Source organism: Raphanus sativus, chromosome 9, assembly GCF_000801105.2.
Source record: "Raphanus sativus cultivar WK10039 chromosome 9, ASM80110v3, whole genome shotgun sequence".
In the NCBI taxonomy this organism is placed as follows: domain Eukaryota; kingdom Viridiplantae; phylum Streptophyta; class Magnoliopsida; order Brassicales; family Brassicaceae; genus Raphanus; species Raphanus sativus.
Window position 1 is genome coordinate 28,413,507 of NC_079519.1, and position 27,074 is coordinate 28,440,580.

At 30.5% G+C, this 27,074-nt stretch overlaps 3 protein-coding genes across 4 annotated transcripts; 2 read left to right on the top strand and 1 right to left on the bottom strand.

Moving 5' to 3' along the window:
* The first annotated feature begins 6,934 nt into the window (after positions 1-6,934).
* On the top strand, positions 6,935-9,527 carry LOC108823765 (uncharacterized). The gene is made up of 4 exons (XM_018597046.2): positions 6,935-7,341; positions 7,501-7,709; positions 7,787-7,854; positions 7,933-9,527. The coding sequence occupies exons 2-4, from the start codon at positions 7,517-7,519 to the stop codon at positions 9,445-9,447; spliced, it is 1,776 nt and encodes a 591-aa protein (XP_018452548.1). The 5' UTR covers positions 6,935-7,341; positions 7,501-7,516; the 3' UTR covers positions 9,448-9,527.
* Positions 9,528-9,960: 433 nt separating this feature from the next.
* On the top strand, positions 9,961-12,694 carry LOC108828529 (uncharacterized). Its single transcript, XM_018602252.2, is given in 7 exon segments — positions 9,961-10,263; positions 10,266-10,609; positions 10,993-11,243; positions 11,331-11,706; positions 11,775-11,906; positions 12,005-12,180; positions 12,420-12,694. Coding segments are annotated over 7 exon segments (1,605 nt in total). The 5' UTR covers positions 9,961-10,061; the 3' UTR covers positions 12,544-12,694.
* A 10,845-nt stretch (positions 12,695-23,539) lies between these two features.
* LOC108824417 (transcription factor EGL1) lies at positions 23,540-26,856 on the bottom strand. 2 transcript variants are annotated; one of them, XM_018597840.2, is made up of 8 exons: positions 26,790-26,856; positions 26,554-26,684; positions 26,191-26,463; positions 25,547-25,643; positions 25,385-25,456; positions 24,515-25,273; positions 23,838-24,254; positions 23,540-23,741 (listed from the first exon to the last, which is right to left on the bottom strand). In XM_018597840.2, the coding sequence occupies exons 2-8, from the start codon at positions 26,670-26,672 to the stop codon at positions 23,670-23,672; spliced, it is 1,809 nt and encodes a 602-aa protein (XP_018453342.1). In that variant the 5' UTR covers positions 26,673-26,684; positions 26,790-26,856; the 3' UTR covers positions 23,540-23,669. The 2 variants fall into 2 exon arrangements, with proteins under 2 accessions (XP_018453342.1, XP_056849874.1); XM_056993894.1 differs by having other exon boundaries at positions 26,554-26,804.
* Positions 26,857-27,074: the final 218 nt, after the last annotated feature.

Sequence of the window (27,074 nt, forward strand, 5' to 3'; positions counted from 1 at the left end):
AAATTTTTATTTATTTTCATGATTACCGTACTTATTTCTAGATTCCGAGTCGACTAATTGATATCGTGAATCTTTTAATTTATGTATGACCATAAATAAAGAATTTTATTTTTATTTTCTGTAGGTTATTTAGGAAAAAAAACTATTCCATGCTAATCTTTTCTAGTGTTTTCTTTTAAGTCACACTAGATTTTGATCCGCACGTTCGCGTGGATTTTGATTTTTTTTTTTATAAAATATTTAATCTATACTATTAAAAAGGAAGCAGTCTTGAAAAGTCGACATATATAAGTTATTTTGGACCCTTTCATTTTTTTAGTCCAACCTATTACATATAACAAAATATTATAACTATCATATTTTATACCAATTTAATAAGATTCTCCTTCATTTAAATAAAGCCTATTACTGATATTGACTTTAAATGTTACTATAATCTAAACCGTTGACTTCTAACATTTTAAATATGTACATAAGAAAGATTTATATAAACCACTGTTTCTATTACTAATGTTTATATAATTTTTTGGTATCGAATGATGGTGCGGAATTAATTTAAAACAACATTGTACCCCATCTATACTTTTAAAATTGAATCACTACCAAAAAAATTACTGAAAAAAAATTGTTGAATCCTTTCACTAACTAATTATTTTTCGTCCAACTATTTGAAAAATTGATTTGCGGATGCGGGTTATGAGTTTTTTTATGCGGACTTAGTATGAGTTGGTGGATTTTGGATCGCGGCTATCCGTCGACCCGCAAATTATTTAAAAAAATAAAAATTAAAAAAGTAAATACTTTTTTTTAAATACAAGAATTTAAAAATAATAATTTAAAAATTAAGTCATGTATAAATTTTTTTATTATAAATATACTTTTATAGTAATTAAATTAAATAATGATTTTTAAAAAATATATATAACCCACGGATAACCACAAAATTAAGCAGAACGGATGCATGTACAATATTATTTGTTTGCAGGTTGTGCGGGTCATATTTTTTTAACCAAAACAAAGTTGAAAATCTGCGGGTTTGCGGATCAGCAGGGCGAGTTTGACCCACAACTCAGCCTTAACTGTGCGTATATCGGATCAATTTTTAATTTACAATATATTTGATCTAAATTTATATACAAATATGATTACAAAAATACAAATATAATCAGAAAAAAATAATATAAAAAAATTAAATTTAAAATAAAAGAATATACCCGCCCTTTTAAGGGCGGGTCAAAATCTAGTTATCTTTTAAATACATGGTTTATTTACATATTCTCTGTCTCCTACAAATTTATCCGGACCGAAGATGATCCGACTCAAACCCTGGAAAATTTTACAATATCTGAATTGTATTTATTTGATTTGAAAACTATGTAAACATGATTTCCAAACAAAGATTTGTATTCCAACTGGTGTTTTGATGTCCTAATCAATATGATTATGTGAAAAAAATAAAAAAAATTCTTAAATTATTTTTGTACATAATATTTTATCTAAAATTTTATAACTTTGTGCAGTTTATTTAGATAATTTTATAACTTGTGTGGATTCTTTTTAAGAAAAAAAAGGAAAATTGCACAAATCATATATTAATCCGCGCGGATATCTGGTTTGACTAATGTTCAACGTAAACTCATAACCCGCTGATTTTATAAAAAAAAATTAATGTTTTGTATGCATATTAGATTCCGAGTCGACTAATTGATATCGTGAATCTTTTAATTTATGTATGACTACAAATAAAGAATTTTATTTTTATTTTTTGTAGGTTATTTAGGAAAAAAAAAGACTATTCCATGCTAATCTTTCCTAGTGTTTTCTTTTAAGTCACATATAGCACTAGACCTAAGCTTCTTCTTTTTTGTTCATTCAATCATGTATTCCTAATTTCTCAAGCTTCAGGATTACTAAGGCTGTAACTGAAATGCATATTTTTGGAATAGAAACTTCATGAATGCTCAATTCATGTGCATTCCAAAAATTGTTCACCAGTTACAAAAACAAAATGAAAAGGCCTTTCTATTTCATTCCAAACATTCCATATTATTCCAGAGAAAAAAAATAATTTTCGTTTGTAAAATCATTCCAAAACAAAAACGTTTTGGAACAAGTGAAATGATGATTCCATTCCATTAATTCCATAAATAATGATTCCTACTATTCCTTTTATTTTCAACCAGTTACACCCGAAATGTATTTACCAAACTGAAACCGTATTTTCAATTTTTCATCACGTACGTCTGTTTAAAATCATTTTTATTTTTCAAAGAGATCCAGTTTCGATCGAATTTGGTTTTGTTGGTTCGGTCTGAATTGGTTATTCCAAACAAAACACACCGGCTATCTCTAAATCAACACATACCCAACAAACACTATTGTTTTAAAAAAAAAAATCGTACAAAAATTGTTAGTACACACATCTTCTTCCAATTTCATCTCATTCCCTACCCTACTGCACTAACAATGAGAAACAAAACAAACTCTTATATCTTTCAAGCAACCTGTGTTTCCATTTTAATCCTTTCGAGAAATTAAAACGGAAGGACTTTAAGTTAAGGTAATGATGAAGCTCATCAACGTATTGTAATGTTTCGGGGCATTCTTCTTAATCATCATAGAACTCTTTTCCTATCACCTTCAAGCTGATATGCTTAATGGCCATACAGATAAAAGATCTCTGGAACCAGTAAGGATTAAAGAACATTTATATATATTACCAGTAATGATTCTTCTTGGCGTTGAAGCTTGTTCTTTATCAATCAATTCACACCTTCCTGAGACCTCATCGACTTCCTACTTTACAAATTAAAGGGGACATGTGCTTTTATGTGAAGCTTGTTCTTAATTTTGACCCATTATCTTTACTTCAACACATTTCCCTAAAGCAAGTTCTTGAGGAAAAGCTTCCATAACCAGAGCTTCAGATTCAAGTGTTACACTAGGGTGTGTTTGAGTAAGTATGAATAAGCCCTTAATTTTGACCCATTGTCTTTTGTTTTAAAAAGAAACCGAGATTCGTATAAAAGCACATCTCCCCTTTAATTTGTAACGTAGGCCGACCACCGCCATTTACAGTTGAGTGGATTTTAATAACACCCATCTTTTGTGGTCCGTCCCTTTTCCCTTTGGGCCTCACCTTTACGCTCCCTCGGCCCATTCCATAACACGTAAAAATGTACGTAACTAGAGAAGTAGAGATAACTGTTTTCATAATTAAAAAAAAAAGATTAATGTTTTCTTAATGTACTGTAAAATACAAAGAAATGCCTAATTCTTGGGATGGGAGTATGGGAGTATCATAATTATTGATATAATAACTCAACCATGTCATAATATTTATATAATACGTATTACAAACATATATATGACTATGTAATTTGATACATGGATGTTTTTGTAAGCAATGTAGTTAGTTTAATCTGCTAATCAACATTTATACATTTATTTTTTCTCTGATTAAGCAATATATCAATACACTTTTCAATTTTAAACTAACTTTAGAATTTAAAGATAGCTTACAATGTATCTAAGTGTCTAGCTAACGTCTAACTTGGATAATGTATATGATGACTTTTTATTAACTTCGCTTGGACTTATGCTCTGCATTTACATTTGTTTCACATGAGTTGCTTATCCTAAATTGCATCAGATTAACTGTATTTTCATATTATAAATTCATGTTGAAATCACAAAGATATGCAGCGAAGAAAGATGAATAAAATATCTCTACAGCAAAAGATGTAGTGGTATTATTTTTCCAGTATTTTTTTTTTGCTAAATAATTTTTCCAGTATTTGCAAGGAAGTTTCTTATACGAATTTGAAGGATTCAACTTTCATTAATAATGCGAAACGATGTTCATGAATGTAGTAGATACGAATACGATCCACCTTCATTGACGCGACGACGGTGGTAATGTTATATCCTTTAATTATAGGTATATGAACTTTAAAAAAAAACTATACCGAAATAATAGTAACTACACATGCATGCGCTATTTTTCCAAAAGTGCTTCGGTACAAAGGTATTTGGTTCTCTCAACAATCACTCCAGAATAATTGATGTATTTTTCAGTAAAAAATAATAATAATTGATGTATTTTTTGATAGAGCACACATGATCAATTAGCTACTGATGACAGAGTTTGGCAAGTTTACGGGTGTTTGTGCATAATGTAACCTCTGCAATGACCCACTTATTTTTCGAATGCAATTACACAGAGAAAATATGGAGATCACTAATCGCTACCCTTCTTGGATCAGATTAAATATACGACTAGTTTGCTTCGTTTTTTTCTTAAGCGGACTAGTTTGCTTCTTCTTCAGTATGTTTTCCGACTTTCTATCAACTCAATATGGTGGAAAGAAATGGGAGAAAACATGGCGAGCAATTACTAATTTGCTTCTTCTTCAGTGTACCCTATACGACTAGTTTGCTTCTTCTTCAATCTTCAGCATATCCTATGTTTAATTTTTTGAATATCCTAGATTTTAATGAACTACTTACAATGATCATTTTTGGTGAGATAATTCCTCTTTCGGAATTAAAATTTAATTATACATTCAAATAATTATATCAAATGTAAATATTTTTGTATGATTTTTTCAGAGTTTTCTCAAAAACAAATATATAGAGTTTTTTTTTTTGAGAAATCAATTATAGAGTTTTGAAGATGCTTTTACTTGCGTGCATTATATTCTGGGAAGCTGAAAATATGTAATCGGTGAGAAAAATGTTATACGTCGGGATACCTTTGTCGGTACACTATATAAAATAATTCGTCTACTGAATTTACGTGAGTGATATAAACAATTCCAATAGGTTATGTATTGACATTTGAGATAAATTATATTCTATTGGTCGCGAGAGAAACTTCGGTAATTTGATAGCACAAGACAATTCGACAACCACACGTATGCCGTTACTAGTCACGCAATCATATTAATGTTTTTTTTTGCTAAACAGTTATATTAATGTTCCACCCACTTTATTATTCTAACATACGTTGACCAAAAAATATTATCCTAATAGAATCTCAAATCTTTCTAGACGTATGCGAAAATAATCATACTGGCTTAAGAGTTAATTTTTCGCTAGTGAAATAAATATATCAAATAAGTGAAACAGCTTAATCCAATAAGAAATGATTGATAAATTTGATTAACTCATTTATTATTGTTAACAATCAAAAACTGTTGTTTTAAACGATAATTAAGAGTTTACATGAATCTGTTTGATTTGCTAAAGGTAACATTTTGGTTTGCAAAGTTTATGAATCTGTTTAAGTTATTGAAAAAAATAATAATTAACAGTTGTAAAAAAGATCGATTACGACAACAACAACAAATGTAACACAAATGATTGTTTTCGATGATTACTTTTTTCTGTAAAAATTATGTTACAAAATATTTTTTGAACCGGTAAAAGTTATATATATATGATAAATATTCAACCCTAATAGCAGGAAAATACATGTATTTGCAATTTTGCATTATGCAAAAATGATGATCATATAATTTTTTTTATTGTAACTGATGGTTATATAATTTCGTAAATGGTGAATTAAAAGTTCTAACAATCCCTGTCACCATCTCAACAACGACATTAATTACATGTATGCATTATACTGAATTAAAACCTATGTCAATTATATGCATTTATATTTAACAAAAAATTGTAATATAATGATCATATCAATATGAGAATAAAAGACACATGTATGTTTCATATTAATTTTGCGCATTCATGCACATAACTCATTAGAAGTAAATAAACTTGCCAGCTTCATCGTTTAGGTGCATTAGAAATCTGATGAACAAGTGTAACTAATTTATCATTACTAAAACAAGTATGTACGTCGTAAACGATTTTAGGTACTTTAAAGTTACGAGTTTATATCCTGGTTTATAATCTGATGAAAAAGTGTAACTAATTTAGTAGTTTCTATAAATATACTGAAAAAAAAAATTGAGATCTTTATCAAAGACCCCGTAGCAGAGAAAAATTAGAAAGAAATGAAAAATGGGAAGACGAAGGAACATGCCGTATCGGGATCGGCTATTTTATAGCTATATTTTATCCAAATATACACATTAAAACCTTGATGTATAAATGTATACATACACATTAAATGTGCATGTGTAGACACGTAGTATGACACAGATGGAAGTGTACGCGTCTTTACGTTACTAGTAATTAATAAGATTAGTCAAAACAAAATAAGACTAATAATAATTCATTTACTCGGAGCTAATTCATTAAAAACAATACTCGGAGCTAATTGGTAAACGTTCGAGAAGAATATAAGATAGTTCATATTTTAAAACAAAAAACTTTTAAACAACTGAAATTATAAAAAATAAAACACATAATAATAAATGTAAACAATAATCATTAAAAGCAAATGTACTCCTTGATTCAATTATTTGAGTTTGATTCCAACGGTTATATTTTCTATAGAAGATAAATATTGAGCAAAAAATTTGTTGACTGTCAATAAAAGGTACACTTTTACTGACAGAGCCTTTACTGTCAGTGAGAAATTAATGTTTTAATCACATAAAACGCACTGTAATATTTAAGTTTCACACACACTCGCAGATACACATGTTCTATATCTGTAGATAAGAAGGTGACAATAATAAAAGCTTCATCTGAATTCTGAAGGCATTGTCTATATGTGAAACGATCTGCAAATTTCCGTTGTCTCTTTCATTCTCACGTCCCTCTCCATCTTTCTCTCATTTCGCTTATAGTAACTTAATTGTATATTATCATATATATAAATCAAAGAAAAGTTCCCACTAAGAAAAAATGTCTGACGATATAAAAAGAGAGATCAATTTGAATTGGTCTTTTGACTAATAACTTTTTTATTCTCCCATAATTCCAATTTATAAATGTTTATTAATTCATTCAATCTTCTTCTACCTCTTCTCCCTTTCCCCCATAACTAATATAAAGCCTCTTTAATGGCGAAAGGACCCATCTCCAACAATAAACAGTAATCCTCGTTTTCTTTATCATTACAAACTTTCTTGAATACAAAAAAAAAATCCCCAACTAAAAAGAAAAGAGATCCTCTTTTTTATTAGACGGGTAGATGAAGAGACAAGGGTCCCTTTAATTTTTTGCTAAAGATCTTCAACCTCAATAATGTTAGGCACTCTTTTCTTTTGTATGTAAAAACAAAAGCTTGCGGTTTTTAACTTTCTAAATAAAAAAAAGTTTATCAGTCCATGACAAAGCTCAGTGCTTGATTGGCTCCACAGTCTCTGTATAGAAAAAAGAAAAAAATTTGCATTTTTTTCTGTCCCATTTCAACATACAATCTCAGTGGTAAGCAAATCTCTGACTTATACATGTAACTATAACATTATTAGACTGAAGGAAATTTTTTTTTTGCTGAGCATCTCACTTTAGGACACAGTTCTGTATCCATAAGAAGCTATTTTTTTTCAGACACAACTACAAGAATCCTCTGTTTTTTCTTTTCAGGTTTATTTGATAATCAATGGAGAAAAGGAGATCACAAAGAAGCAGCAAGAGTCCTCCTGGAGCTCCAATTTTCCCTAAAAGCCCACTTGTCTACGAGACTTATAAGTCTGGTTGTGGTTGGAAACTGATTAACTTCTTTGATTTCAGACATGTCAAATCTGGTAATAAGAGACCGAGTTCAGACAAGAAATTCATGAGAGACTCTGCAGGTTAGTGGTACCAGTAGTGTGTTTCTTGAATCACTTCATGATCTTAGTTTTAAAATTTTGCTTCCTGTTTTCTGCAGGTAATGTTTATACTAAAAGCCAGCTTGACTTGCTCAAGAGACTTCACGAGAGATGTCAGTGTCATGATGTAAGTTTTTACAAAAAAAAAAATAGTTTTTGAGTTACCTTTTTGGAAGGAGAAAACTGAATCTCTTGATTTGTTCAGCGGATTGTGGAAGGAGACAAGCCTAAAACGAGGAGAAGATCTTTTAGTTCTGAAAGAGAAGATGAGAGCTATGAACCAAAACCTGCTCAGGTATTACTAGAGAGGAGCAAGAATCTAAGGAAGGCAACTTCTTTGAATGAAGTTGAGAAGACAAATGATAAGGACAAGCAAATTGATTTGAATAATGGTAGAGATTGTAAGAAGAAGAGCTCAGAGATTAAACTTCAAGTTCGTGTGAATGAAGCAGCTGAAACTTTGATCAGTTCCAAGGCAGAGGAGAAAGGAAAAGACCGGTCTAAGCAGTTCATGGAAGCATTAGATATCCTAAGTTCCAACAAAGAATTGTTCATTACACTCTTACAAGATCCCAACTCTATCTCGTTGAAGAAAGGTCAAGACTTGGAGAGACCTCATGTGAAGGAACGGCGTGATAAATGTAGTTCAGTGGCTGATGATTTGGATGAAATTGTTCTGTTGAAGCCTAGACTATCAAGCTCGGCGAGATTGAAACATCTAGCCAAGAAGGTGAAGGTTGTTGTTGGATCTGACAACGACAGCAACCGCACAGAAACTAGACCGGAATGTAGCGGTAAAGCTAGAGAAACTGAAGCTTTTGCTGTAAGAAACAGTGATGTTTCTACTAGTACAGTTGGGTATAGAAGCCCGGAGTCACCGGTGTTTAGGCGCAAGAAACGGGTTGAGTCTGATGTATTCAAGCTAAGCATGGAGAAGGATGTTTTGCCGAGAAGATTCTTGGTGGAAAGGCAACCGGAGAGATCAGATTCTTCTCCTATTTATGAAGTTCCTAACGAGTTGAGTAGCTTGCAGATAAAACTCAAAGAGAGAAGACAGAAGCTGGAGAAGAGAAGAGAGAGGTTCGAGTTGTGGCCCTTGGACAAGGACCTCGAAGTTTTTGATCCATATCCTCACAACTCCAATGTAAGGTCTCTCAGCGACGATTGTACAAGTCTAGAGACGATCCATTTAGAAGACAAAACAGTAGAAGAGAAGATTGGAGTAGTATCTTTTGATGATCTTCTAGCGAAAGACTCTGTTCATGAGTTTGTGAAGAAAGTTCTTGAAGCTTCAAGACTGAACTGGACTAACCTCATGGCGAGATGCAACGAAGAAACATCACTACTAGACGAGTTCTCACACGGTAATCACAACAACGGTCAGCTTCTTCTGGTTCTTGATTACACAGACGAGATTCTCCGAGAGATTAACCGTCAAGATATCATCAAGTTCTGGCCTTTCTTGAGAGTTTCCCTTAGAGAAGATCTTATTCAGGAGACGTTGAGACGTTGTGACTGGAGTTTACTCTGCTGTGACACTCCAAGAACATTGGATCAGATCATTGAGGCTGATATGATAAAGCCATCATGTGTTTGGTCGGGTTTTGGGGGTGAAACTGAAGGTGTAGTCTCTGATGTAGTTGAAAATATACTGCAACGGTTGGTGCTTGACCTTTCTCATGAGCTAAAGAACAATGCCTTGCAGAGTCGATTAATCTGAATTTATTATGGACTATCCAACATTTTTTTTTTGCTATGTATAAAAAGAAATTTCATTTCAAGTTGAAAGCTTCTGACTCACTGAAAAGTTTTGACTTTGACCAGTTGGAGATTGTGAGTAGACCTGACCTGACCTGACCTGACCTGACCTGACCTGAATCATCTGGTATTTTAATTTGAACTATTCAGTTTTATCTAATATTTTACCGAAACACCAATTTTTTTTTAGATATCTCAAATTATTCTTAAAATCCAAATAGAATTAAACCATTTTTTTCTGTGTATTAACCTTATTCTTACTAGAATTGAACTGAACTTAAATTCTTAAATATTTGAATAATTTCTTATCTCTCTATATCTTCTTTGGGTCAACAATTATCTCTCTATATCCAAAAATTCAAAAAAAAAGAAAAAAAAAAACAGAATCGAAAAAAAAACGAATGCGTAATACTTAAAATGTGGGGCACAAAAATTCAAACATTTGTTTAAAGTACCAATAGAGTGAGAAAAACCCTAGTTTCCATCTTCTTTATAAACCCTCCCCTCAAAGCCTCACTCCCCACCATAAACCCTAATAAATCTCCATTTCATATCCTCAAACCTCAATCCCCTCCAATGGAAACCCCAACGATGAAGCCGGACACAGTCCTAATCCTGGACTTCGGGTCCCAATACACCCACCTCATCACCCGCCGCATCCGCTCCCTCAACGTCTTCTCCCTCGTCCTCAGCGGCACCTCCTCCCTCAATCAAATCTCCTCCCACAACCCCCGCGTCGTCATCCTCTCCGGCGGCCCCCACTCCGTCCACGCCCCCGACGCCCCAGCTTCCCCGACGGCTTCATCGAGTGGGCCGAGACCAACAGCGTTCGCGTCCTGGGGATCTGCTACGGGCTGCAGCTCGTCGTGCAGAAGCTCGGCGGGGTTGTGGTGGAAGGGGAGAGTAAGGAGTATGGGAAGATGGAGATTGAGGTGAAGGTTGGTGGGAGTGAGATTTTTGGGAAAGGGAAGGTTGGTGAGAAGCAGGTTGTTTGGATGAGTCATGGTGATGAGGCTGTTGAGGTTCCTGATGGGTTTGAGGTTGTCGCGAGGAGTTCTCAGGGTGCTGTTGCTGCTCTGGAGAATCGGGAGAGGATGATTTATGGTTTGCAGTATCATCCTGAGGTATTAAGATTCTTGTTGAATCATGAAAGTTTGAATCTTTAGCTTAATGAACCTCATGAGACTTGGGAAGAAATTGAAAAAGTTTAAGACTTTTTAATGATTAATCGGTAAAGTTTGTTTTTTTTACAATGGTTTAGTGGTCCACTTAAGTTAGTTAAGTTGATGTGCTGTGGCTTGTGAAGCATCGGTTAGAGTTTGGATGATGAAAGTCTGTATCTTTCACATTTTAGTTGTTAGTTCATATCTTAAAGCATCTCAAGAGACTTGGGGGCATTTATCCTTTCATCATGTAAGTAAAAAAAAAGTGAGACTTTTGTTGATGTGGTGGGAGTTGTTAATTTCTAGATTTATTAAATTGTTTTCTGTTGGATTTTTTTTTGAAGGTGACACATTCACCAAAAGGGATGGAGACGCTTAAGCACTTCCTATTTGATGTGTGTGGGGTATCTGCGGACTGGAAAATGGAGGATCTGATGGAGGAAGAGATCAAAGTGATTAACAATACCGTTGCAGCTGATGAACACGTCATCTGCGCTTTGTCTGGTGGTGTGGACTCTACTGTTGCCGCAACTCTTGTTCACAAGGCAATTGGAGATAGGCTTCATTGCATCTTTGTTGACAACGGGCTGTTAAGGTCAGAGAAGACGCAATTTTTTTTCATTATGTTTTAAGCACTTTGAATGCCTGTTTTGATTAAGTTGAGGAAGGGTCCTTTTTGTAGGTATAAGGAGCAAGAACGTGTGATGGATACTTTTCAGAGAGACTTGCATCTACCTGTTACTTGTGTTGACGCATCTGAGCGGTTTCTGAGTGAACTCAAAGGCGTAGTGGATCCAGAGACCAAGAGGAAGATAATCGGAAAGGAGTTTATCAACATCTTCGATCAGTTTGCCCAGGAGTTGGAGAAGAAGCATGGGAAGAAACCGGCGTTTCTAGTTCAAGGGACTCTGTACCCTGATGTGATTGAGTCGTGCCCTCCCCCCGGTACTGACAGGACTCATTCTCACACCATCAAGAGTCATCATAACGTAGGAGGTCTCCCTAAAGACATGAAACTGAAGCTCATTGAACCACTCAAGCTTCTCTTCAAAGACGAGGTGTGTTTTAACTATCCTCCTTCTTTGTTTGACTACAGTTTGTTTGATCGTGTGTTTGTGCAATAAAGGTCCGTGAGCTGGGAAGAATCTTGAACGTTCCCGTAGGATTCTTGAAGCGTCACCCGTTCCCTGGTCCAGGGCTCGCTGTTAGAGTCTTGGGGGATGTTACTCAAGGAAACGCCCTTGAGGTTCTTCGTCAGGCAAGTTTATTTAAAACCTTTAAGCTGGAACATTTACTCTCAGCAGTTGTCCGTTTACCAAACTCATTTTCTGGTCCTTTTTTCGCGGTTTATATCAGGTTGATGAGATATTCATCCAATCAATCAGAGATGCTGGTCTATATGATTCGATCTGGCAAGCTTTTGCAGTGTTCTTGCCTGTAAGATCAGTTGGAGTCCAAGGTGACAAGAGAACACATTCTCATGTGGTTGCTCTTCGCGCAGTTACAAGCCAAGATGGAATGACTGCAGATTGGTAAAGCTTCTCACTTTTCTTTATAACCGATTCCTATAGAAACCGTTTGGCCTTTGCTACTTGTGTTGATGTGAATACTTGATAGCTGGTTCTTAAGACATCTTTGACTATCTGTGGTGTCATTTTTAAGTCTTCTTTATTGGTTTGTGTTCAGTGCTAGTCATTTTTGTTGTTGCAGTGAAAAGGCAAACGCAGTTTTTTAGTGTGGCATTGTACTGAGATTGGTAAATGTTTTGCAGGTTCAATTTTGAGCACAAGTTTCTGGATGATGTTTCCCGGAAAATCTGCAATAGTGTTCAAGGAGTAAACCGTGTGGTTCAAGACATTACATCAAAGCCTCCTTCAACGATCGAATGGGAATAAAAGAATCAGATCAATTTGGGTTTGTTTTGTTTATTGATATCCGCAAATTTTTAGAGACCATTTAAAACGATTGTTGTGGTCACCACTCACCCATCATCTACCATTGATGCTTATTACTATTACGAGCGGAATATAGTTTTCTGAAAAAATATTTATTGATCTAAAACTTGAGTTAACAAACAAGCCTTAATCAAATCCAGTCCGACCAATTAGAGGATCAAAACAATTTTTTAGTGATTGATGTTATATTTTTATTGGTTGTTTTTACTTTTTTCAGTGCTAAACCAAATAAAAGCGAAAAAAGAGTCGCAGTGTCGTGCCAGCATTTTAAAGGCCTTTTTTTCTTTAACAACATATGATTTAAAGAAAGGCTTCAGGCCAAGAGTTATATAAATAAAAGAGAGAGGTTTTGGCCAGATAGTCTGCCAGCCCATTTTCTCTTGAAACAAACGAAAAGCAATAGAAAGAAAAACGATGAAAAAGCGATTCGATGTCCGACAAAACGTCGATATATCCGCTTGTTTGTAACTATATTTTGAAAATAATTATATGAAACATATTTTTTAGGGATTAAGTACTAATATGTGATTCTTATGAAAATATAATTAACGTAGTAAAAATATTATTTTATTAATAATAAGAATCCAAAAGAATATCTTAGAAATTTGTATTTTCATCCTAAAAAATTGTTTAGGTTCTTATAAATTGTCAAAAGATGTGTTTTTCCATTATAAAAATTACAAAAAATATTTTCGTCTAAAGATAAGTTTTTTTCCTTTTAAAAGTTACATAGAGTTGTCAAAAATATCTAAAGATTTGGTTATCATAAAATTACATAAGTTTTAAGGAATTCTTCTTTCATTTATTTTCATACTTTTTAAATGCCTTTGTAAATGATTCTGAAAGTTGTCTAAAATTTTAAGTAATTCAGTTTCTTGGATAATTTAATTATTTTATAATATTATATAAATAAAATTAAATATATAGTTTTAACATTGTACGTCTACGGTTTATAATATCCTAGTTTGGTGTAGGCTTTTTAGTCTGGCTCGGTTGCATTTATTCATTTTAGGTTAGATGCTCATACATCTTTAGACAATTATTTATTAATAAATACGTATTAAAGAAATGTAAACTAAGAACAATCACTTATACATATGCATAAAAGTGTTGTAGTGAAATATTTTAAATTCTGCCTTTGAAGTATATTGTAAGGGTATCTTTTAAAAATACCTCTTCAAAATATCAAAAATTGTGACTATTTAACAAGAACCTTGAAAACTATAAATAGTTTGAAGTTATCCCTTGTAAATCTTTCATAATATTATTCAAATGTCTAAAATCAAAAAAGTTTGTGCAGTCAAATACTTAGGCTTTGATTGATACAACTGATGAAGAAGTAGTAGAAATATACTGTAAAAATAGTATGTTGCAGAAACTATATGCTCTCGTTAAAATTTTTAATAAAGTAATTGGTAGAGAAATATCAGTATACAATTTCAAAATTATCGTAAAAATTAGAATATAATATATTTATTTTAAAATATATATATATATATATTAAACTATAATAATATATTTGTTATTAATAATGAAACTTATTTAATTATATAAAATAAATTGAATTAATTTTAAAATGTGAAATATTATTATTAAAAAATAAATATAAAAATATTTTTGATATAAAATAAATTTTGATATTATTAAATAAATAAATAAATTATATATAATTTATATACAAATTATCATTATTTATTGATTGGTAGGGTAGTAAATGATTAATATATAATATTATCATAAAAATTAATATATGACATATAATTTATAATATAGATATGTTTATTTTATAATATACAATATAAAATATATATTATTTTATGTTTTATTAAATATACTGAATGATATGTGTAATTATATAAATTATGTTATATTTTAAATGTGAAATATTGTTCTTTAAAAAAAAATATATTTAATCAAATATTTTATTTTAAAAGCACAAATTTATCTTTTTAATTATGAAAATACTTTTTATTAATAAATAAAACTAAATTAATTATATATAATTATTTTAATTTTTTATGTATTCTAACTGTATATGTGTTAGTAAAAGCTCCATATGAAAGCATTAAGTAAATAAAATTTGCGGGACATTAGCATCTTATAAATGTTTTAACTTAAATATTTTTTAATAAATATTGATCGGATAATAATGAGCATAATCTTTATGTTAATGTTCCGCCAATCAAGTTTTTGCAATCGCTTGCAAGATATCTTTTTTTCTGTTACAAAGCTTGCAAGATATCCGAATGAACAATGTCAACAAAAAGTGATAGCTATATTATTTGTGTTTGGTTACAAAAAGTCCTAGACTATTTAATGAATTCATTAGTCTCAGTTTTCGTCTATTAGATGATAATCTGACAATAATTTAATTCATTTGTTGATATAACTATTATATTTTCTTAATGAAGCAATAGTTGAAATAAAGTTTAATTATGTATTAACAAGAAAATCTTAAAAATTATTTTAAATTTGGAGAAAATGAAAAATTAATAAACATTGACGTAGAGAATTTCTACAGAAGTTTCATAAAACAAGACTTCTATAAAAGTTTTTTATATGTTATTTTTGTAATTGTAAATTTACAAAAAAACTTCTATAGAGCAGATTTCTAAAAAATATATTCATTTATATATATTGGCTTACTTATCTAATAAGCATGTTAGTTTTGTAAATTGTTGAAGTTTTACAGATATTTGATTTTTTAATAGAAATCTTCTATTAAAATATACAAAATAGTCAATCGCAAAATTAACCTAGTATTAACTAGAAGAAGGCTTCCCCAGCACGAAAACCTTGAACCCGTGAGATGCTTTACTTAATTTCTTCAAACACTCGAAACTTCACCACAGAAAATACCTATTCATTATTGACAAAAAAATCAAGAACTTGAGTGACTCCAATAATCTCACCAATTTTGTAATTAGAATGTTGAGCTTTTGGGATAAAATTAGTGAGAAAATGAAAGAGAAATGTTTGTGTATATCTCGATTTTAAGTGCATTTAAAATTTTGAAATTGAATGTTCATGGTGTTTTCGGTGTATTGATGACAATGACAATATTGTACTTGACGAAAATGAGGATAATTGAGTAAACCATTCATTTCAAAAAAACAAAAAAAAATAATGATACTTTCGTGAATAATTTAAACTTCTAGAATAAATAGTGCAAAATGAAAATTTTAAAAATAAAAACACAAGTTACATTTGTATTTAACTTCAAGTTTTAGGTCATATAATCATAACTCCCTAAATTTATATATATTAAAGATGTTAAGGATGAGTTATAACTAACTCTGTTCATGTGTTTTGTGTAAGTTTACTGTATATATGTTGTGTCAGTCATATTTATGTATGTTATAACTAGAATTATACATGATATATGCAGGTTTGCACAATTTTAATTTATGCTTGATAATCGGATTTGTACCTTTTTTATGTAGGATGTTCCGAGTAGTGGTCCTTAGTCTTTTCTCCCTAGCCTTAGAATCGTTTTCAATCATATTTATCACCCTTGTTTTCCCTTAAAATGAAACAATGATAATGTAACACTCTAGCAGTAACTCTAACCAGTTGAACCAAATGTTTTTTTTTATCGAAACCAAATATTTTTTTTTTGTTAACCAGGAGGTTCAAGTACTATCTGGAGTTCTGGACATTGTCCGAATCGTAATCCACTCAAGGCACGGCTAAGACCGGGTTCTGCTCCCAACTTTATTCGAACCCGTGGATCTTTCCTTGGACTTACATAAATGCCTTTGGTAACAAAAAAAAGATCAACCACTAGACCAACTAAGTGTTGGTTAAACCACACCCAATGTATTTTGGCTCGAACTTATACATAACATGAGACTTGTATCATAGACTAAGATTGGATATACACATGCTATACAGTCTAACTTATACATGATATAGTTGTATCGTTATGCATGTTACATTTTAAGTTTTACATATTAACTAGATTTTGACCCGCGCTTTTGAAGCGCGGAATATTTTACGATGAAAAATTTCACTAATAATTTAACAAATATTTTGGTAAATTTTAAAGAGTGTGTATTTAAAATATTTTTGCATTTAAACCAGTATTTTTAAATTCAACCCGATTGTGATTATACGGTTAATCCGGAGATCTGACAATTCAATTTATGTTTTTAAAAATATTCATATTAGAAAATCACTAAAATCCGAGACTAACCGATTGAACTGATGGATGACCGATATGTAATCTAATTGAATTTAAATTGTAATAGCTTCATAATTTGTAATCTAATAATCGAAATTTTAAAGTTCACTATTTTGCAATTTATGATAGTAAACTTTAAAATTATGACGTTTCTACAAAATTTTAAAGAGAAAATGATAGATATAAAATAACTAAGATTAATTATTGTGTTATTTGGAAACATTGATAGTATTATAAAAATATATTGTTTGGAAACATTGATAGTAGTATAAAGAAATAAATATATTGTTTGGAAACATTGATAGTAGTATAAAGAAATAAGTATATTATTTGGAAACATGGATAGTAGTATAAAGAAAGAAACATAAAGTGATTTAATGTATGTTTAACTATAAAGTATAAATGTGTATTTAATTTAAAAACTTACAAAATAAATATTAGGTCCAACAGAATGTTTCTGTTTTAATAAGATCGATTACTGAGTTTATACAACTTAATTGGAATAGTTATTAACATATTGCCTTATTTACATATACCCGTTGGATTCATACGTTTTGTTGCTTAACCAATAAAAAGGTTTCATGTGCTTAGATCTCTTGTGATACCATACGAAATCCAAGTACAATCCAATTTCTTTACGTTTTGTTGCTTAACCAATAAAAAGGTTTCATGTGCTTAGATCTCTTGTGATACCATACGAAATCCAAGTACAATCCAATTTCTTGTGCTTAGATTTTCTTCCTTCTTTTTATGGAAAAAGTTCATGTTAACGCATGTTCAATTTCTCAAAGCGTTAGATGCAATTATTTGAAATGACTTTACTTCTTTTTTAATAAGGCATTGTGGACAAACACTTTTCTAGCAGCTTTGGACCACCAACCTATATATATATATATATATATATATATATATATATATATTTACAACTTTTTTCCAGTGGCGTTAGATGCAATTTTTTTTTTTCCAAAAAATACCAAAAGAATATCGAGATGGAATGGAAGCCTATTTAGTGGAGTGATTTAACTAAAGATTCCCCAATGATTCTCCATCAGGAAGTCTGAATTTCAAGTTTAGAAAAAGATAAAATTATGTGAATTTTTGAAAAAACTATTTATAAAAGATCTGTATTATGGCATAAAAAATACTGTCAAGCGTAGATTTCATATGGTAATTCAGATGATGCAAACCAAGCGCTTGTATCTTGGTGGTAAAGGAGGTACAGCTGTCTGTCCGCCATCCGGGTTCGAATCTTGGCCATAACGGATTTAACACCCATTCTGTTGGAGCGCTGGACCCCTTTCGGAGGGATAGTTGGGAAATGTGACTGCCCAAATACCAGAGTTATAAAAAAAAAACTCAGATGATACAATAAATCTTCATAAGATATGTCGAATTGTCGGCTGTAAAGTCGTATGTATTATTTCATAGTTTTGTAATAACATAATTATGAAGTGTTTAAAAAAATATAGATATAGAACTATCTTCAATCTATTTATATTTGAGAAAATTGTTTTTAGGCTAAAAATGATAACTATGTCCTAATATGCTAATTTTTATTTTGTACCATTTTTTCTCTAATACTCTTTAGTATTATTCAAAATAAATCAAATAAATAGATTAACAAATTAAAAAAAATCAAAAATAACTACTAATAAAATACCTATATCAACTTATTAGTATTTTTTCCAATTCTAAATATGTTTAAATCATAATTTCATATATTTTTACAGAAAATAGAATTGACATTCTACACAGTAAAAAAATGTAATCTATTTTTTTTCATTAAATCTACTATGTTGAAAATACGTGATATACGTAAATAATTGTAATCTAAATATATTTGGAAAATATATTCCGTGCTTAACCTATTGTTCTAAAATCTATAGAAATCAGAATCTACACATTACTATAAATCTAAAACTTGTAAAAATTTGAATCTACACATTACTGTAAATCTAAAAAATAGTAGAAATCGATTTTCAAACATATCTAATGTATTCTACATATTGTAGAAAAAATATTCTACGGATAATGATAATCAATTCCGAAAATATCAGAAGCGAATATTTGGAAATATTCAGTTTCATTATATTTATTAAATCGTTTAAAAAAAAAAAAAGAAAACTTGTGCTTTATAAAATCTGTATTTAAATTAAAAATAATAGTAAGAATGTTTAATATTTTTTAGTTTAAAAAATCAATATTTTTCTAGTAACAAATAATAACAAATCAATATTTTCACAATTTTCTTAATTTTTGTTTTGAAAATTGATTTAATAAATATTAGAAAACTGAATCTTTCCAAATATTAATATTTTTTTAATATTTTACGTAGATCACATATTATAAATATTTGTGTAATATTTTTATTATAGTTTTTTATTTGCTAGCAACAAATAATAAAAATCAATATTTTTAATATTAAAAATACAAAAAACTTCGACATTTAGTTTTTGTTTTGCTTGGGGATTTTTAATATTTTTATTTTACTTTTATTAAAATTATATTTTAATCTTTAACAACTGTTTAGTTAATTGTAGTTTCAAACTTTTAATTGAAATTAAGGATACTATTGCCATTTTGAAAATATTTAGCATAATAGGACATGAAATATATGAGTTTAGCTTAATATGACATATTCATCATTTTTGGACTAAAATTTTTTTCCCTTTATATTTTTGTATAACCTCTTTTCTGGTCTGTTAGAATTGGTTTAATCATGGAGTTCCAACCTAAAATCAATTGGTGATAAATGGATTGAATTTAACTTTTTATATACTACTTAACTTCCTTTACTATTCTTGATATGGGATATAATATTCTTAATATCCTTCCTTGAGATGATGATTCTTATCTGATAGAAATCTCAGAACTTTAGAATAATTATACTCGGCCGAGCGAATTAATTACGACATATATAGTTAGATACGACTTTTAAACCCAGTCGAAAGGATTATAATTAATTAGGGGTATATGGTATTTAGGATATGAGCTTTGATACCATGTTACATTTGAGTTTAATCATAGGCCTCCTTGAAAGAATCATGTTTATTATGAATTTTCAACTTAAAATCAGTTTGTGTAATAAGTGGATTGACACTAATCGTTTATATATTATTTAATATCTCTTAAAATTCCCGAAGTATGATATAATATTTCTAATATTGTCAAACATTAAACTAGTTAAGATTTGCATTCTTATTTTTATTTTATTTTTTATTCGCAATCTTTAGAATATTATTATTCACTTTTCCGGCATCTTCATTAGTATATTCTCCTATTAGTGAATATTAATATTAAAAAATCACTAAAATCCGAGACTAACCGATTGAACTGATGGATGACCGATATGTAATCTAATTGGATTTAAATTGTAATAGCTTCATAATTTGTAATCTTATAATCGAAATTTTAAAGTTCACTATTTTGCAATTTATGATAGTGAACTTTAAAATTATAACGTTTCTACAAAATTTAAAGAGAAAATGATAGATATAAAATAACTAAGATTAATTATTGTATTATTTGGAAACATTGATAGTAGTATAAAAATATATTGTTTGGAAACATTGATAGTAGTATAAAAAAATAAATATATTGTTTGGAAACATTGATAGTAGTATAAAGAAATAAGTATATTATTTGGAAACATGGATAGTAGTATAAAGAAAGGAACATAAAGTGATTTAATGTATGTTTAACTATAAAGTATAAATGTGTATTTAATTTAAAAACTTACAAAATAAATATTAGATCCAACAGAATGTTTTTGTTTTGATAAGATAGATTACTGAGTTTATACAACTTTATTGGAATAGTTATTAACATATTGCCTTATTTACATATACCCGTTGGATTCATACGTTTTGTTGCTTAACCAATAAAAAGGTTTCATGTGCTTAGATCTCTTGTGATACCATACGAAATCCAAGTACAATCCAATTTCTTTACGTTTTGTTGCTTAACCAATAAAAAGGTTTCATGTGCTTAGATCTCTTGTGATACCATACGAAATCCAAGTACAATCCAATTTCTTGTGCTTAGATTTTCTTCCTTCTTTTTATGGAAAAAGTTCATGTTAACGCATGTTCAATTTCTCAAAGCGTTAGATGCAATTATTTGAAATGACTTTACTTCTTTTTTAATAAGGCATTGTGGACAAACACTTTTCTAGCAGCTTTGGACCACCAACCTATATATATATATATATATATTACAACTTTTTTCCAGTGGCGTTAGATGCAATTTTTTTTTTTCCAAAAAATACCAAAAGAATATCGAGATGGAATGGAAGCCTATTTAGTGGAGTGATTTAACTAAAGATTCCCCAATGATTCTCCATCAGGAAGTCTGAATTTCAAGTTTAGAAAAAGATAAAATTATGTGAATTTTTGAAAAAACGATTTATAAAAGATCTGTATTATGGCATAAAAATACTGTCAAGCGTAGATTTCATATGGTAACTCAGATGATGCAAACCAAGCGCTTGTATCTTGGTGGTAAAGGAGGTACAGCTGTCTGCCCGCCATCCGGGTTCGAATCTTGGCCATAACGGATTTAACACCCATTCTGTTGGAGCGCTGGACCCCTTTCGGAGGGATAGTTGGGAATGTGACTGCCCAAATACCAGAGTTATAAAAAAAAATTCAGATGATACAATAAATCTTCATAAGATATGTCGAATTGTCGTCTGTAAAGTCGTATGTATTATTTCATAGTTTTGTAATAACATAATTATGAAGTGTTTAAAAAAATATAGATATAGAACTATCTTCAATCTATTTATATTTGAGAAAATTGTTTTTAGGCTAAAAATGATAACTATGTCCTAATATGCTAATTTTTATTTTGTACCATTTTGTCTCTAATACTCTTTAGTATTTTTCAAAATAAATCAAATAAATAGATTAACAAATAAAAAAAATCAAAAATAACTACTAATAAAATACCTATATCAACTTATTAGTATTTTTTCCAATTCTAAATATGTTTAAATCATAATTTCATATATTTTTACAGAAAATAGAATTGACATTCTACACAGTAAAAAAATGTAATATATTTTTTTCATTAAATCTACTATGTTGAAAAATACGTGATATACGTAAATAATTGTAATCTAAATATATTTGGAAAATATATTCCGTGCTTAACCTATTGTTCTAAAATCTATAGGAATCAGAATCTACACATTACTATAAATTTAAAACTTGTAAAAATTTGAATCTACACATTACTGTAAATCTAAAAAATAGTAGAAATCGATTTCAAACATATTTAATGTATTCTACATATTGTAGAAAAAATATTCTACGGATAATGATAATCAATTCCGAAAATATCAGAAGCGAATATTTGGAAATATTCAGTTTCATTATATTTATTAAATCGTTTTTTTAAAAAAAAAATAAGAAAACTTGTGCTTTATAAAATCTGTATTTAAATTAAAAATAATAGTAAGAATGTTTAATATTTTTTAGTTTAAAAAATCAATATTTTTCTAGTAACAAATAATAACAAATCAATATTTTCACAATTTTCTTAATTTTTGTTTTGAAAATTGATTTAATAAATATTAGAAAACTGAATCTTTCCAAATATTAATATTTTTTTTAATATTTTACGTAGATCACATATTATAAATATTTGTGTAATATTTTTATTATAGTTTTTTATTTGCTAGCAACAAATAATAAAAATCAATATTTCTAATATTAAAAATACAAAAAACTTCGACATTTAGTTTTTGTTTTGCTTGGGGATTTTTAATATTTTTATTTTACTTTTATTAAAAATTATATTTTAATCTTTAACAACTGTTTAGTTAATTGTAGTTTCAAACTTTTAATTGAATTAAGGATACTATTGCCATTTTGAAAATATTTAGCATAATAGGACATGAAATATATGAGTTTAGCTTAATATGACATATTCATCATTTTTGGACTAAAATTTTTTTCCCTTTATATTTTTGTATAAACTCTTTTCTGGTCTGTTAGAATTGGTTTAATCATGGAGTTCCAACCTAAAATCAATTGGTGATAAATGGATTGAATTTAACTTTTTATATACTACTTAACTTCCTTTACTATTCTTGATATGGGATATAATATTCTTAATATCCTTCCTTGAGATGATGATTCTTATCTGATAGAAATCTCAGAACTTTAGAATAATTATACTCGGCCGAACGAATTAATTACGACATATATAGTTAGATACGACTTTTAAACCCAGTCGAAAGGATTATAATTAATTAGGGGTATATGGTATTTAGGATATGAGCTTTGATACCATGTTACATTTGAGTTTAATCATAGGCCTCCTTGAAAGAATCATGTTTATTATGAATTTTCAACTTAAAATCAGTTTGTGTAATAAGTGGATTGACACTAATCATTTATATATTATTTAATATCTCTTAAAAATTCCCGAAGTATGATATAATATTTCTAATATGGTCAAACATTAAACTAGTTAAGATTTGCATTCTTATTTTTATTTTATTTTTTATTCGCAATCTTTAGAATATTATTATTCACTTTTCCGGCATCTCTATTTATGGAGTAATGTTTTTATTTTTTGGTCATCACTCCATTTCCCACTCCATTTTCCACTCAATTTCTCAATTTGGAGTAAATTATGGAGTGGGGTTGGAGATGTCCTTAGGGTTTGATTTTCATAATTTAATTTCATAGTATTGTGAAGTAAGAACCTAATATTCGTCTACGTTATGAACCAAAAGGAATTCGGTTTTACCAGAATTCTAAATGATCTTCAAAAAATTCAAAATCACAAAATCCAGTTTGAATCACTGAGTACATTAGATCGGAAAACCAAAACAGAATAAAAACTAATTCTGTCAATCTAAACCGTGAAGTCTTTAACATATCCATGCAACTCCTTGAAGTGCCTCTTGGATCATCCCTGTTGTGGCTATTTTTGTCCCTTTATGCTGCAATCAACATTGAAACATATATACATCAATTTCGGTTTACTCATATTCCGGTTGAGTAACATAAAATTATTAAACTTATGTTAATGATTGTACCTTGCAATTGACGGTTAAGCAGAGTAAACCGTCCCCGGTCGAGGACTGTACCGAGTGAGAATCCAAATTGAGATCACTAATCACATCCATTATCTCAAGCAATATCCCTTCTCTCCAAGCACATCTAAGCTCAATAACCACCTCATTGCCAAACAAACCGATCCTTAGATTATCAGTTAAACCAGCGTAACCGGTATCAGCTGGTTCATCCTCTCCTACATTCACATCACTCTCCTTCCTCTTGGTGTTCAAACAATTAGCCGATGCTCTCTCATCTTCATCTTCCGATTTCTTCCTTTTCGTAGGCATTCGCATCTCTGTATCGGTATATTCTCTGCAAGATTCCAGTTCTTGAACCCGTCTTTGCAGTTTTTGAAGATAATCAATCGTATCATCAAGAATCGACACTTTATCGATCTGATAAACAACAACAGATAAGATTACCTCCTTCAAAACATAGTATTTCATAACATGCACATACAAAACGTTTTCGAGTCTATGTCCCAACATTTTAAAAATGATTTACATAGACCTCTAATTTTTTTTTGAAAAGATAAACTCTTACTAACTGGACTATAGTCCTCAAAATTTCAGAGCTGGCTCTATATATTAGTTAATTTTTGTCGTTAGAGTTAAATACAAAACACTATTAAAGCAAAGTGTTGGATTAACGTTACCTTACTAGTCGAAGGAATGATTGATCTCAACGTCATGAACCGATCGTTCAACTTCTCTCGGCGTTTCCTCTCGGTCAAGGCGTGGTTCCCGGTTTCATCCCCAACCTTAAACATGTTATCTTCGGGTGTGTCTGGTAACAACAACTCCTTCTGGTGCATCCGAGGAACCTCGAAAATAATCTTCTTTATCATGTTTTGCGACTTCTCTCCCAACGTTTTTGCTGATAATGACGACCGCCTCCAGCGCGTGAAACTTGACCGCTTATCAAAGTTCTGAAACTGCGGTCCAAGAATGAGCTGATGCGTTGTTTTGAATATCGTCGAGATCACGCCTTGGTAATGAACATCATCGTCCATATTCAAACGGTTACTCTGTTCTTGGATTTGACTTAACCGTTGAGTCCTACTCTTTCTTGGATTGCAAGAAACTCTCCCGGTTGTTCCAACTAACGTCTGGGAAACGCAATCGCTAGAGTTAAGCGGTTGGTGAACGCAGTTATTGAGTTCTTCACCCACAAACCGCCAGCTTTGTACCTGAGACGCACTACCACCGTTGATAAACGAATCATGATCCTCTAGTTCTTGTTCAAACCCACTTGTAGAAGTTGTGGGAAAAGCTTCAGTTCCAAGAATGTACTTATCGCTGTTTAGAGGATCAAATATTTCTTGATAATCAGATCTCGTTGATATAGTTCCATAAGGATGAGCTTCAAGGAATAACGTCTTCACGCATTGTATCACGTTCAAGTCCTCTGTAATCTAAATTAATTTAACAAAATAAAGAATTTAAATATCTCTTTTAAATTTTATAAATTACAATTAAACATTTTATAAAAAAAAAAAGAAAATGTAATAAAATTATTGGCTTACATGTTCGGTTGTGCCAATCTCAAAGACTCCTCCAAGAAATGGGAAGCAAACTACTGTCAGAAGCGAAGCACTCTTTTTTTTTTGTAAAACCCCACATGAAAATGAACGTTTTCAGTATAGTGTTAGCGTTTCCAGTAGCAAAAAATAACTCAAAAAACTTACTTTAGCCAGAAGAGAGCGAGTGAAGACTTTGCTATCGGCGGTATGAGCGTTGCATAGCCATATTGGTTCTCCGTTTGCTAATGCTCCTCCCGTTATTCTACATTAAAAAGACGGAACTAACCTTTATGAAACAAACCAAATTGGCGTTTTGTTTTCGCCTTTCTAGTATAGTTTATGAACCGTATTGACTTTATTTTTAAAGGTTAACTCATTTCTAAAACACACAAACATATATTCTAGAGATTGCGGTTGTAACAATCAAACTCTTTCAATGTCGGAGGAATAGCTCCTATGGAAGATGATAATTTAAGAAGGACTATGATAAACAATTTTTTTTGTCCTTTTTTAATTTTTATTTTTTTTAGGAGACAAAATCAAATACTCTTTATTTTAATATTAAATGTTTGAGGTTGACAAAAGTAAACATTAAATGTTTGCGACTTCTAATACAAATCTTGAAGTATAGTTTTCTTTAGAACCAATCTAGAAGTATGTAGTTTACAATCACCAAAAAATAGATTGATCTTTGGAAATTTGCAAGAGTTTACATTTATATTAGTTTTTAACTAGATATAAATTACATATTTTCTTAATATATTTCTTTTAGTGCGAGCTGCGATGGATTATAATGAAGACGGAATTACCCTTCACCATTGTTGAAGACGAAAGACATGCATACTAGGTAGTACCACTCGGTGTCGGTGAGATCTTCAGGAGAGAGAGCCGAAGCGGAAGCTCGTCTACTGACCTGAGAGCCACCGGAGGCTGAGGAATCCGCGAGCGAGAGAGATTCATAAAGCTCTCTAAGCTGCTCGCTTCTCTCAAGACCCAACTGGTCAGCTTTGACTTCCACTGCTTGAATCGTCTTCCTCGTCTTAATGTCTCCATTGTAGTATCCATCTCCCCATTCCAGCATTCTATTTACATAAACTCAAAAAATACTGATAAAATAATTAAATAAAACTTTTACTTTAGAGAAAGAGGCTAAAGGAGATTAAGAGATGTACCCTGGTTGAGAAGCAGAGATAGACCAAAATATTCCATAGCTCCATTGAATGTTTCGAACTGAAACTGCGAGGTGTTTCTTCAGATTTTCCGGCACGGTTCTGTTTTCTCCGGTAGCCATTTCTATTCATCTCTGTAGCATCCACACAAAAAAAATAATCAGACTCTTATCTAGAATAGGAAAGAAGCAGAATGGATTTTCAGGTTATGACTTGTGACGTGAGTTAGTGATTTTTACATGACACTGGTTCGGTTTGGGGAAGGGAGAAGACAGCAAAACCCATGATATTTATTTTGAACCTTCTATATATGGGAAAAATATTAACAAGAATTAAATACAACTCCCTCTGTTTCAACTCCGTTTTACAAGAGATGAAATTTTAGAAAGTTTTGACGTTTCAAAATATATGATGTTTTCATTTTTAACGTGATTTTTTAATTTATCAAAAACTGTATAACCAATGATTTTTATAATGTTTTTTTGTAATTAGTCAAATAGTTTTAAATTTATATTTTAGTCATA

What these genes read in the sequence shown, in the direction of transcription:
- LOC108824417 (XM_018597840.2), bottom strand. Translation starts at nt 26,672, where the DNA reads ATGGCTACCGGAGAAAACAGAACCGTGCCGGAAAATCTGAAGAAACAC. An exon ending in ATCTCTGCTTCTCAACCAGG is followed by an intron (nt 26,464 to 26,553) that starts GTACATCTCTTA and finishes TTATGTAAATAG; the next exon opens with AATGCTGGAATGGGGAGATG. An exon ending in GTCTTCAACAATGGTGAAGG is followed by an intron (nt 25,644 to 26,190) that starts GTAATTCCGTCT and finishes TTTTTAATGTAG; the next exon opens with AATAACGGGAGGAGCATTAG.
- LOC108823765 (XM_018597046.2), top strand. Translation starts at nt 7,517, where the DNA reads ATGGAGAAAAGGAGATCACAAAGAAGCAGCAAGAGTCCTCCTGGAGCT. An exon ending in ATTCATGAGAGACTCTGCAG is followed by an intron (nt 7,710 to 7,786) that starts GTTAGTGGTACC and finishes TGTTTTCTGCAG; the next exon opens with GTAATGTTTATACTAAAAGC. An exon ending in AGAGATGTCAGTGTCATGAT is followed by an intron (nt 7,855 to 7,932) that starts GTAAGTTTTTAC and finishes TGATTTGTTCAG; the next exon opens with CGGATTGTGGAAGGAGACAA.